Source organism: Falco punctatus, assembly GCF_963210335.1.
Source record: "Falco punctatus genome assembly, chromosome: 4".
NCBI classification, from domain to species: domain Eukaryota; kingdom Metazoa; phylum Chordata; class Aves; order Falconiformes; family Falconidae; genus Falco; species Falco punctatus.
Window position 1 is genome coordinate 14,111,904 of NC_137583.1, and position 12,618 is coordinate 14,124,521.

General features: G+C 68.1%; 2 protein-coding genes across 2 annotated transcripts; one reads left to right on the forward strand and one right to left on the reverse strand.

The window, feature by feature from the left end:
• The first annotated feature begins 208 nt into the window (after positions 1-208).
• DALRD3 (DALR anticodon binding domain containing 3) lies at positions 209-7,456 on the forward strand. The gene is made up of 13 exons (XM_080385664.1): positions 209-2,985; positions 3,083-3,369; positions 3,457-3,737; positions 3,990-4,048; positions 4,145-4,267; positions 4,576-4,646; positions 5,258-5,316; positions 5,683-5,765; positions 5,849-5,972; positions 6,084-6,142; positions 6,253-6,366; positions 6,591-6,659; positions 6,895-7,456. Exons 1-13 carry the CDS (start codon positions 2,815-2,817, stop codon positions 7,012-7,014), a joined length of 1,620 nt encoding a protein of 539 aa, XP_080241790.1. The 5' UTR covers positions 209-2,814; the 3' UTR covers positions 7,015-7,456.
• A 156-nt stretch (positions 7,457-7,612) lies between these two features.
• WDR6 (WD repeat domain 6) lies at positions 7,613-12,543 on the reverse strand. The gene is made up of 6 exons (XM_080385616.1): positions 12,330-12,543; positions 9,832-12,250; positions 9,398-9,493; positions 9,081-9,197; positions 8,754-8,872; positions 7,613-8,647 (listed from the first exon to the last, which is right to left on the reverse strand). Exons 1-6 carry the CDS (start codon positions 12,430-12,432, stop codon positions 8,157-8,159), a joined length of 3,345 nt encoding a protein of 1,114 aa, XP_080241742.1. The 5' UTR covers positions 12,433-12,543; the 3' UTR covers positions 7,613-8,156.
• Between the last annotated feature and the right edge of the window lie 75 nt (positions 12,544-12,618).

A 12,618-nucleotide genomic window follows, 5' to 3' on the forward strand; every position in this document is an offset into this window, starting at 1 on the left:
GGCGCGGGGGGAGCCGGCGGCACAACCCCAGCCTCTGCTCGCACCCCCAGCCACAACCAGCCCGGCTGCGGGCTCCCGTGCAGCTCGTCCGCCCTGGTGCCTGGCGGTAAGTCACCCTCTCCCCCCCTTGGCCTGCCAGCTGCCCCCCGGGTCGGGGTGGCGTGGTGCTGGCCCCTGTGCCCATCCCTCCTCGGCGCCGGCGCGGGCAACGGAATCCCAAAAGCAGCTGTCCCCGCCGTGCCCAGCTGCCCTGGGGTTTCGTTACCCGCGCTCCCGCCCCCGCCTCGCCCCATGTGCCCCTGCACCCCGCTGCCCGCCGCCCCGCACTGGGCCAGGGGCAAGAGCCGCCTGCCCCGCTCCAACCCCTCTGTGGGGCCAGGGCAGCGCGCGGGGGCCACGCTGGGAGGAGGGGGGTGTCGGGATGGGGGTCACTGGTGCCCAGCCTTGCAGCTCAGACCTCCACGCCGGGGCTGGGGGCTCTCTGCTGCTCTCGTGCCCCTGACGGCTAAAAATAGCAGCTTGCTTCCTGGGGACTAACCGCCTGGGCGAGCGTGCCGAGCGGCAGCTGGCGTGGATGTGGCCACCTTCACCAGAGTGGTGCTGGTCACGAGATGCTGTATGTGCTTCCTGCTGCCTCCGGCCCGCGCCACGCTCTCCCTGGTGCCCGGCAGCCCCCCAGCGCTGGCAGGGGTGAGCAGTGCCCGGGCAGGATCCGTCCCCTAGAGAGAGACAGCTTTGGAATGACACGATCACTCCCGCTGAGCAGGCAGCCAGAGAGCCATCGGGGATGTCGTGTCTGTCCAAAGCTCTTTCCGAGAGCACCCCCTCCCCCGGGCCACTGTGCTGCCAGGCCTCCTGTGGGCTGCCTGTGGGGAGCCCCGGCGCTTTGGGGATGGGGACGGATCCAGCCTTGGACCCCACCCCAAGTGGTGACACGAGGTTGGAGTGTGCTCCCGGCCCATGCCGGCGTGTCCCCTCTGGCCAGCTGGGCAGGGGTCGTGGGTGGCTCCTGCCCTGCAGACAGTCAGCAGTTGGTCTGGTGTGAGCAGGATTCTCAGATCACCTCTTGGCTGTGGGTGGTGCAGGGAGCACCCCGCCATGGCACGGCCCCGCAGCGCTGCGGGGGGACACCCAGGGCTGCGGGTTTGCCCAGGCTGTGGGCTGTAGCCCCTGGGCTTTAGAGCCCACAGAGCCCCAGAACGATTTGCTGTGTTTCTGGCAGAGGCCACGCCGTGAGCTGTGCTGCCAGGATCTGCCCTCGCCCTGGCCCTGCTAGCACACAAGCCCTGGAGGAACCGGTTTGGGCCCTGCAGGCAGAGCGGCCCCCCCCCCCCCCTCCAGCCTCATGGGGAGGACAGGAAGGGAAGGGCAGGTCCCCAGCTCCCCGGGGACACATGCTCCCTGCTGCTGGTGGGACGTGGTTTTGGCGCTTCCTGATACGCACTCCTCACCGAGCAGGCCTGGTGGCATGGGGCTGGGGCACGCCGGGCCCTCGTCCCTGTCCCCGGATCAGAGCTGGCTTCGACTCCAGCCCCAGGGGGAGCAATATCGGTCGCTGCCTGCCTGTCTGCACTGTTCAGGGAGCCAGGCAGCTTTGTGGGCCCTCCACTCTTTCAGATCTATGCTTGAGATGCTACTGCTGTGGAGGAGCTCGGATCTGCACGTGTAATCAAGACCGCAATGGCACGATCTAATAGTCTCCAGCTCCTTCCTCGTGGGGCTGATGAGTGGGACGCTTTGCTAATGTGCTAGGCAGGAGGGCAGCTCCTGGCACCCGTCCTTCCTGCTGGGACCAGCAGAGCAGCCAGAGCTGGGGCAGCAAGCAGGCTCAGAGGAGGGCACAGCAGGGAGGGCACCCACAGCTGCTCATTGTCCTTCCCTGTGCAGAGCTCAGTTGCCTCACAAGTGCAGATGAGGCTCCTCAACCATCTTGTCACACCCTAGCCAAGCCCCGGGCGCCTCAAGGGTGGCAAGGCTGAAATGGCAAGCCTGGGCCTGGCAGTTACTCTGTGCCCACAGCCAGGGTCTTCTGGTCCATCCAAAACCACCCGCCCGCCACTGCCCAGGGCTGCCAAACCTGCCCACGGGGCCCCTTGCTGCCCTGTGGCTCCCGGCAGCCCAGGGCCAGCTGCTGGCACTCAGCTGCACTTGCTGCCCGGGCAGCCCGTCTCCTGTGCAGTGGCAGCGGCTGCCTGGGCCTGTCCAGCCCTGGCACAGCCTCTGGCGCTCCTGCTTCTGCTCAGCAGTCAGTGGCTTCGGCTCTGGGCCCCCTTAGCGCCTGGGGACCGGTGGGAGCAGCCCAGAGGGGGCTGAGGAGCACTGCCCCCTCCCCTCCGGGCTGGAGATGCCCCTGGTCCCCAGCCCAGGGCTGCGGGGGGGCAGCGCTCGGTCCTGCTGGTTGTTAGCCCCGCAGCCTCCCCTCAGGGTGCCACCGCTGGCCCTCCGGCGGCCAGGCCATGCTGGCAGGAGACTGTGCCGAGGCCGGTGAGGGACTGGGGCCTCCCCAGAGGCCTTTGCGGAGGGCGGCAGTGTCGGGGCACACACCTTGCCGAGCCCCACCGCGCTCCTCAGGCACCGGGCACCCCGGCCCGCCGCACCCACCATGGCGGCCCGGCCCTGCCCGCCGCGCACATCATGGCGGCCCCGCGCCCACCGCCCCCAAGATGGCGGCCAAGCCCCGCCCGCCCCGCCCACGCCCAAGATGGCCGCCGGGGAGCGCCGCGCGCCGCGCCCAAGATGGCGGCAGCCTCGAGCGCGGGCGTGTGAGCGGGCCGGTGATGTCACTTCCGGCGGACAGCGGCGGAAGCGGCAGCCATGGAGGCGGGCGAGGGCAGGCCCGAGGTGGCGGCGACGCTGCGGGCTCTGAACGGGGCGCTGGGTCGGCCCGCCGCGCTGTGGGTGAAGGAGAGTGGCGCCCGCAACCTGCGGCACCGGGACTTCCTGGCGCCGCGGGCCGCGCTGAGCGCCGCCTTCCCCGGGGGGCAGGTAGGCCGCGGCGGCGTGGGTCAGGCCGCGGCCAGGGCCTGCGGGCTGGGCCCGGGCCGGTACGGCTCGGGCCTGACTCTGCCGTCTCGCCTGGCAGGTGCCCGCTGACGTCGTGGAGGGAGTGACGTCACTGCGCGGCCCGGGGGTGCTGCCGGTGCGGGGCTGCGGGCACACGCCGGCGGGGCTGGCGGTGCAGGTGCGGCGACCCGAGGCCTTCCGGCGCCTGCTGGGGCCCCCGCCCGGCCCGGCCCCGGCCCCGGCGGCGCAGGGGGGGGTGGTGGTGCTGCACTGCCCGGCCCTGCGCGGCCCCGCCGCCCTGCGGCTCCGGCACCTCCGCCCGCTCCTGCTGGCCGACCACCTGGCCCAGCTGCTGCGCACCCAGGGGTGAGTGAGTGCCACACCGCTGCCAGCGCCCCCCTCTCCCTATCCCGCAGGGTCGGCTGCCAGCGCCCCCCTCTCCCTATCCCGCAGGGTTAGCGTCTGCCTGGTCCCTGCCCTGGCTGAGGAGGGTGACCGGGAGCTCCTACGGCAGCTCCACATCGACTGGCCCTCTGGCTCCGGTGGCTCGTCCCTCCCTGACGCTGTCTTGGCCTTGAAGCGAGCGCTAGGCCGGTCCCCCTGTGCCACAGCCTGTGAGCGGGGGCTGGACGCAGCCGTGCTGCCCGAGGATGTCATCTGTAAAGTGCACTTGAAGAGCTTCGTGGAGCAGCAGGGCTTGGTGGGCTATGACCCCAATCTAGATGTCCTTCTGGGTGAGCCTCATAGTAGCTCTAGTGTGACAGCAGGGGGACAAATGGCTGCTAACAGGCCTGTTTCCTTTTTTTCCTGATTGTTTTTACAGAAAATAAGGGGGTGGTGATGTGTGTGTTGGATCCAAATTGCCTTCTCCTCTTACTCCCCTTCAGTCTGGTTAGAGCCAGAAATGCAGCCAGCCTGGGGCAGACCAGATAGTGGGGGGTGGCTAACCTTTTGTGTCCCACTCTGACTGTCCTTCCTTCTTTCAGTGACAGAGGGGAAGCTGTGGTCCCTGGCTGAGCTGCAGCAAGCCATTCTGCAGTGCACGGTGAGTAACTGCGGCGCTGCCTGCCTCTCGCTTCCCGGACATCATTCCCTTACGTCACGCAATAGCATTTGAGCTCCCTGCTGTGCTCTGTTGCAGGCTGGAGGCCAAGGGAGCTGCTGTAGCATCATACACGTGGTAAGCTGTGAGGAGGAATTCCAGCAGCAGCAGCTGGATCTGCTCTGGAGGATTTTGGATCCGGGAGCCCACACGGCTTTGCAGGTGAGGAACCTCTGACCCTCCTCACTGTGGCCCCCAGTACCCTTGCGCTCGGCCAGGTTCCTTCAATCCCCACAGCAAATGCTGAGGCCCTTGTGAGGCTTCCCTTTCCCTTGGTGGCCTCCCCACACTCCTGCCAAGCCATGAAGCAGCATCTCGGCCCTTGGGATTTCAGTCCTAAGGAAAGGGGGCAGGAGAAGACCGCAGTGACACAGTGAGAACAGAGCTGGTTTTAGTCTGGTTCTCCTGCAGTGTATTTTGGTGGAGCTCTGGAGTCTGACCTAAGCCCTGGCCTCTCCCCTCTCTTTCAGAAACACCTTGTCTGTGGGCCAGTGAAGGTGACAAACCCCCCGTCGCCCATCGGGGCAGAGCAGTACTTTCAGTAAGTTGGTGTGTAGCAAGGTGCCTGCCAAGGCTCCCTGTGCTCTGTCTGGCCCCGTGGGCGCACAGGCAGCCACCCTGCAACACTGAGCGAGCTGGTGGTGCACAGAGTTCTGTGCAGTCCATCCATTCTGCTTTTCCTTGGCCTCAGGGTTGTTTCAAGAGGACTGGAGGTGCAGAATGGAGCCCCCAGGGCCCTCCCCAGTTGCAGTGGCCTCTTCCAGCTTCTGGCCCTCAGTTCTGCCAGAGGGCTGCCGGAAGGGAAGGCAGCTGCAGGAGCCGGGTGCTGCAGTGGTGCAGGATGGTGTCTCCCTGCCTTCACGCATTAGCAACAGCCCTGGCATGGGGGTGGCCCTTTCTCAGCCAAAAGGCAAAACTTGTCCCCAGTGCAGTGGCTTCCTTGCAGCCCTTTCCAGGCAGCGCCACAAGGGGCTGGCTATGGTGCAGGTGTCCCTGCCCAGCTTGCAGAGGTTTTGTACTGCTTTTGCTTGGCTGGGTTGCTGCTGCAGTTGGGAAGCCCTGAGCAGCCCAAAGGCTGGGGGAGCCCTGGGGCACTCTCTGGGGCCAGCTTAGCCCAGGGGTGGTGGCTGTGAGTGTCTGTGTTCCTCCCAGGCTCCGAAAGTGCCAGATGTACGAAGCTTCTGTGATGAAGTATGGGGAACTTGCGCAAGGTGAGGGTTTGCTCTGTGCCTCCATGCGCAGATGCTGCTCCATCCCCATCTCCACTGCTCCCACGAGTCTCCCCCCTCACCTCCGAGTCTGCAGCCAGCGGGGCTCTCCTCCCCTGCATGGCGCTCCCTCTCCCCTCCCTTATGGAGCCTGGTGCTGAGCCTGCTTGGGCGCAGGCATCTAAACTGCCACGCAGGGCATTGGCGCAGAGCAGCACCTGCAGACGGGGGCCAGGTCTGGGGAAATGTGGTGGTCCCCTGCTGCCACCTGAGCCCCCTGGCCCTGGGGCGGTTCCTGCCTGGGCGCTGTGGGTGACAGTACATTGGAATGGAGCAGGCTGTGTGTGATGCCACTTGTGTTTTCCACAGATGAGGCCTGGACTGAGGTGATTGATACCCTCACAGTGGCTGCCATCAGGTTTGAGATGCTGAGCACTGCTCACCGGTGTCAGGTAGGACAGGGCAGGCAAGCCGTGGGAATGGGGGAGTGGCTTTGGGCTGAGCAGCCTGGACTGTGACTTCTCCCTGCCCTCAGATCACCCTGGACCTGGAGGACAGCAGCATCTCCACAAAGGGAACCAAGAGCGGTGCCTTCGTGATGTACAACTGTGCCCGGCTGGCCACACTCTTCGCCACCTACCAACAGGCTGTGGAGCGGGGTGAGCACCAGCCCCGTGACCCTCCTCTTAACAGTCACTGCTGGGCTGCTGCTCATGCACGGAGCCGCAGGGGCTTCTCCAGGTGCAGTAACACTCCCACCTCCATTCCAGGCACGTACCCACCTCTGCCACCAGCGTCGGAACTGAACTTCTCTTGCCTCCGGGAAGAGGTGAGTGCTGACAAGGGGAATGCAGGGACCTGCATGCCCTCAGCTCTGGTGGTGGATGCTGCTGGCCCAGGAGGATCCAGCCCTCTCTTACACACGTAATCCTTTCACAGGGCGAATGGCTCCTGCTCTTCAACTATCTCCTGCCCTTCCCTGAAGTCCTGCAGCAGGCAGCACAGCTACCTGCACCCACCAAGGGGATCCGGATCACAGCCAACACAGAGACAGTGAGTGCCACGTGCCATAGCACCCATGGGTGCTGCTCCAACAGTCCTTGCCTAGGGCAAAGCTACATGCTGACAGGGTGCGGCCCACCGGTCAGTGATGCAGGGGTGGTGCTGAGGGAAGAGACTTTAACACCAGTGGGGCTGCTTCTGCTGTGGTTGGGATGGGGCAAGGGCCCAAGGCCGGCCAGACCCTGCCATGCCAGCAGAAGCCGTCTGTCTTGCAGGTGTGCAAGTTCCTGATCCAGCTCAGCATGGATTTCAGCTCCTACTACAACCGGGTGCATGTCCTGGGGGTGAGTTGGACAGCCCAGGCCTGCGGGCTTGCAGCCCTGAAGTCCTTCCTGGGGCTGGACTCTAGTTGTGGGCAGCTACGTGGGGAATGGGGCTCCAGGGTGGCAGCAGTGTGATGCAGCCCAGCACCAGCCCCTGGATGCATACACGGGGTGCAGAGGCAGCGGTGCCTCTAGGGCTAGCCTGTCAAGGGGCAGCATGGCCACCAGGCTCAAGTTGCTGCTGTTCTCCCTGCAGGAGCCGTTCCCTCACCTCTTTGACCAGATGTTTGCCCGCCTCCGGCTGCTGGGAGCAGTGAGGGACGTGTTCCACAGCGCACTGGCGACTCTGCACCTCCCTCCTCTCAGCCAGATCTGAGCCACCACTGAAGGGCTGTGCCGAGGTGCGACAGGCACCAGGACAACATGCCGTGAGGGGAAGGACAGGGCACGTCCTCCCTGGCAGGGTGAGGGGCTGCCCCACCGTCAGGCAGGGAGTCGGGACATGCCTCAGCCCCACGCGGGTGCTCCCCGCCGCCCGTGCCATTTGAGGGTTTGGCTGCTCGCCACCTGCAGCTGTGCCGGGCGTGGGCGATGGGCGCCCTGCCGCATCCACGCCAGCAGAAGCGAGGACGCCTATAGCAGCCGACAAGCTGGGCTGTGGAGTATGAGGGAAGGTGGCACCAGGGACCAGTCACCACAAAGCCAGACACCAACTTTGCTTCACTCAGAGCCATGTATTGAAGGTTGCTCCGTGCTGGCAGGGAGCTCCTGAGGCTCAAGGCTTGCTTGAGCTGGACAAATACACTTGTTGCTGGACAGATGCTGTGTGTGTGTCTGACCCCAACAGTGCACCTTGCTCCAGGCAGGGCTGGGGCCACGTGCCGCTGTTTGTCCTTCTTTCTCTTGCTGTGCAGGAACAACCCGCTCAGCTCGAGGCAGCGCTCTGGGGGGCAGGGGTGGCCAAGCCCAGGCTGGCACAGCACCCCTCGTCCTGCAGGCGGCTGCTGCAGCGGATCTGTGCTCCTGGTGAGCTCCACTCATTTCTGCACAGTCCCCAGCACCGCAGGGCCCGGGCCATCGCACGGGGCCGTGTTGCGGGGAGCAAAAGGCTGCAGCCTGCTGTGTGCCAGACCAGCGCCTGACTAGTCTTGGCCACCCACGGCCCTCAAGCTTCCAGAGCTGGGCCCTGGTGCTCAGCACCCTCCTGAGCAGGTTGCTCTCTGGGACCAGGGCTGGACAGCCCGGATGTGGGTCCCTCACACCTTGGGGAGGAGGAGCTTCTCCTGGGCAGGGTGGGCTGATGACTACACTCCTCTAGTGCCTGGGGAGCAGCAGGCTTGTCCAAGAGGGGTCACATCTGCCTTCTCCCTTGAGAGCACCGGCCTTGAGCACCCCAGATGTGGCTGTGCTGTCTGCGAGGGAGCCGAGCACACCTGTCCCCTCAAGAGGGGCCACATCACAGGGGCTGCGGTGACGGGCAGAGCACAACTGCAGGGTGTGTGCTGCTCACCTGTCCCGTTACTGGGGAGCCTCTGGTGGAGGGGGCTCGGGGGGGGCCATGCCACACAGCATCTCCAGGCCCTGCCCGCAGAGCACACAGTAGTACCGCAGCTGTCCCCCAGCCTCCTTCACCTCCCAGCAGTCCAGCTCGGCCAGGTCAGGCACGTGGAAGAAGGTGGTGCTGAGCTCGTCCAGCCCGCCCGGGTGCCGGTGCCACAGCGTCAGGCGCTGGTCCACGGAGGCAGAGAGCAGCAGGTCTGGCCGCAGCACCCGGATCCCTGTCACGTGGGCAGCGTGGGCACAGGGCCGGGCCACCCGCTCCAGGACGTGCAAGCAGGTCCCCCCTGCGGCCTCTCCCCCGCCCAGGGCCACCTCCAGCAGGCAGACGTGAATGGAGCCATCATCGCTGCCGCTGGCCACCAGGTAACGTCCCTCCGGCATCTCGTGGATGTGAAGGCTGTTCACACCGCAGCTGTGGGCCATGATGGTGAGCAGTGGTGTGCCCAGGGCTGGGAAAACAGGAGAGTAACCGTCACCTTGGTCAGAGAGAGCAGAGGAGCCACCAGCGTGGCCTCCCTTGGGAGGCAGAGCAGAGCCGCCGGTAGCTGCACCCACCCAGGGGCTGCATCTCTCCCTCTGATTGCTGCAGCGTGGCCGCCGCCTCCGCGATGGGGCTGGTGATGTCCCAGAAGGCGATGCTGCCATCGGTGGCTGCACTGCACAGGAGGTGCCTCCTAGAAGGGACATGTTGGGGGAGCCTCTGGCCATAGCCCTGTGGCGGGCAGACCCAAGGGTCCCCATCAAGACCCGGGGAAGTGGCAGAACAGCCCCTGCGGACTGACTTCTCCCTTCCCTCCGCCTGCTGAGCTGCTGGCTGCCTTCCCTGCAAGTACAAACACTTCCCAAAGTCTCAGCAGCTGCAGCACAGCGTTCAGGGCTCACCTCTCCCCTCCTGCCCGCGTGTACAGAAACGCTTCCACCTTCAGCACACAGCGCTGGTGGTGAAACGACTCTGCCACCAGCACCAGCTTCCGAGCAGCCTCCAGCAGCCCAAAGACCCTGTGATGGGGCAGGAGGCAGTTGGCTGTGGGAGAAGCGGGCTCCAAGCACCTCTACCCCCACTTCCCACCATGCGCCATCCTGCTCCCAGCTCCCAGCTGGCTATATCCATGGCAGCAGCCTCTCCTGCAGAGCCTGCTCTGCTCCCATCGTCAGCCCCAGCTCTGCTCTCCCTGCCAGGCCCAGTGACAGCTCCTCACCGGACTGATCCGTCGCTGCAGGCAGCAGCCAGGAACTTCCAGGGCATGGGCAGCTGCTTGGTGCTGGTCCCAGGAATGACCGAGAGGGACATGTACCTGCAGCAAACACATGATGCTCGCTGCCTCAGGACGCCTGCAGCCCCAGGGATGCAGGTGGCCCAGCAGAGCAGCCCAAGCCCAGCGTGGGATGCAACTCTGAGCAGTCAGAGATAACGAGAAAAAGACTGAGCCTTTCCCTAAGCCCAAAGGCCCCTTGAGGCCCAGCCACTGGGCACAGGACACCAGGGGTGCACAAAGCCACGCTGGCTCCTTCTGCCTCAGCAGGGCCCACAGCCGCACAGAGCAGGTATCCCAGTGGAAACCAGTGCTGTTCCCAATACCTGTCTGGACTGTGGCCACTGCTAACCCTGCCTCGGGCAGGCCCTGAGCATCACCTTGTCTCTGGGTCCATCTTGATGAGCTTGTGCCTGTTCTTCTTCCGCTCCCAGTGCTCGTCCAGGCGGTGGGAGCCCACATGGATGACCTGGCAGGCCACGGCGCTCTCAGAGGCTGGGTCCCTGGCACACAGCAGCCGGTAGCACTCGATCTGTGCCCGGCCACCCGCAGAGAAGAGCAGGACAGACAAGCCCTCATCCCCGAAGCCTTTGTCCCCAGGTCCCACGGAACTGGCCAGCGCTAGTGCCCTCACACTGGAAACGTGATCACTGAGCCAGGCAAGGGGCACGGCCGCCCGGGAGCACTCACTGAGCACCAGGATGCAGGCCATGGTGTCCTCACTGCCGGTGACAAAGATGTTAAGGGTGGCATGGCCGGGCACCTCCACCGCCCCCAGGCGCCGCACGCAGGTGATCTCCCGCCCGTGCAGGGAGGCCAGGAGCACCTGCTGCTCACAGGGCTCGGCCTCGCGGTGGTACAGCATCACATCCCCACACTTGATGAAGGCGAAGGCCTCGGCCAAGGGGCTGCTGCAGTAGCTCCAGGAGCGATGCCCCCCACCGCAGGGGATGCAGTGGAGATTCTCGCCAGTCCTGCTGCTCCACACCACGAAGTTGTCAGCGTGAAAGCCCATCACGAGCAGGTCCCCGTCCGGGGTGAAGCGCAGCTCCTCGATCCACTGCAGCCCTTTGCAGGGCCTGTGCTTCCGCAGAACCTCCAGTTGCTGGTCCCGCAGGCGGAGCTGGCGGTAGACGCCATCCCGGCCGGTGCTGTAGATGTAGTCCCCGTGGCAGGTCACCGAGGTAACCCCTGTCTTCCCATGGAGCCCGAAGAGCACGGACACCGGGGCCTCAAGGGGAAGAGCCCCTTTGTGCACCAAGCGAGAGGTCTCCGACTCGCTGCTGGAGCCCTCGCCGCCTGGGTTGGTGCCACTGCAGGTGATGCCAGCGCTTTCTGCAGCCCGGCCCGAGCAGCCGCTGCAGGGGAAGAGGAGGAGGGAGCCACGGCGGTCCCCGCAGAGCAGGAGCCCTGCCCGGGGCAGGAAGGCGGCGCAGGTGTGCCAGCGCTGCCGGCAGGCGGGCAGCAGGTACCGCCCCATCAGCCGCACGCCGGGCGCCCGCCCGGGCCGGTGCGCGACGTCCAGCCACAGCAGCTCCCCGTCGGGCCCGGAGGCCAGGAGGGCGGAGGCGGCGGGGGGCAGCCCGGGCCGAGGGACCCAGCCCAGCCCCCGCACGGCTCCCTCGAACGGCCGCAGCCGAGCGGCCGCCCCGGGGCGGCTCAGGGCGAACAGGAGGAGGCGACCGTCGCCGCCGGCCAGGGCGCAGAGCGCCTCGTCCCCGCCGGGCAGCGGGGCGGCCGCCAGCATCCCGCGGGGCCCGGCGGCGGCGGGGGGCAGCACCGGCGCCCAGCGCCCCGCCGCCGCCTCGTAGGCCGCCAGCTCGCCCGCCTCGCCCAGCGCCAGCACCCGCCGCGGCCCCGCCAGCAGCACGGCCCGCGGCCGCCCCGGGGCCCCCAGCGGGATCGCGCCCGGCGCCGCACGCCGGGGCCGCCACAGCCGCACGCCGCCGTCGTCGCCGCCCGTGGCCAGGCGGCCGCCGGCGGGCAGCAGGGCCAGGGCGCGCAGGGCCCCCCGGTGCCCGCGCCGCGCCCGCCGCACGCCGCCGTCCCACTCCAGGCAGGCGCCGTCCTCCCCCGCGCTCACCAGGTGCGGCCCCCGCAGCGCCACGGCGGCCACCCGCGCCCCGTGCCCGTAGCACACCAGCAGGCAGGCGCCCGCCCCGCCGCCCGCCCCGTTCCCGTCCCCGCCGCCCAGCTCGCCCACGGCCCAGAGCCGCACGCTGCGGTCCTCGGAGGCGGAGGCCAGCAGCCCCCGCGGCGCCGAGTAGCACAGCGCCAGCACCGCGCCCCGGTGCCCGCGCAGCCGCTGCCGCGGGGCCGCCGCCGCCGCCGCCCGCCACACCACCACGGTCCCCGCCGCCGTGCCGGCCGCCAGCGCCAGCCGCGCCCAGCCCGTCCCCGCCAGCACGGCGCAGCGCAGCGCCCCGGCCCCGCCGCAACTCGCCCGCTGCAGCCAGCGCCCGCCGCCCCGCCACTCGTAGAGCGCCACGGCCCCGCCGCCCAGCGCCAGCGCCAGCCGCCCGCCCGCCGCCCAGCGCGCCTCCCACACCCGCGCCCCCAGTTCCCGCGCCGCCCCGCCGCCGCACGCCGCCAGCTGCGCCCCACCGCCCGGTCCGCCGGCCCGCACCGCCAGTACCGCCAGCCAGCGCCCGCCGAAGGCCGCCACCCGCCTCGCCGCCCCGGGGCCGCGCTCGGCCCGCAGCCCCAGCACGCTGGCCTCACGCAGCACGCTCCGCCGGCCCGCCACCGCCGCCGGCCCGCCGCCGCTCAACCGGAACGCCACCACCTCCGGGCCCGTGCCTGCGGGACACCGCGTCAGCCGCCGCCGCCCGGCCCGGCCCATCCCCATCCCCATCCCCGTCCCCGTCCCGCCGCTCACCCGCCAGCAGCACGTCCCCCGCGAACTCCAGCGCCGTCACCGGCGCCACCAGCGCCACCGACTCCATATTGCTGCCGCCGCCGCCACCCGGCCCGCCTCCCATTGGCTGAGCCCCGCGCGCCGCTCCCGCCCCGCCCGCTGCCCATTGGCCGCACCCTGCCGCCCCGCCCCCAGAGCACGCGGACGCGGCTCCCGACTCGACACGCTTTATTGGCGCGCGACGCGGCCCCGCCGCACACGTGGCCCGCGGCCCCGCCCAGCGCGGGAAACGGCCCCGTGCGGGCGTCCC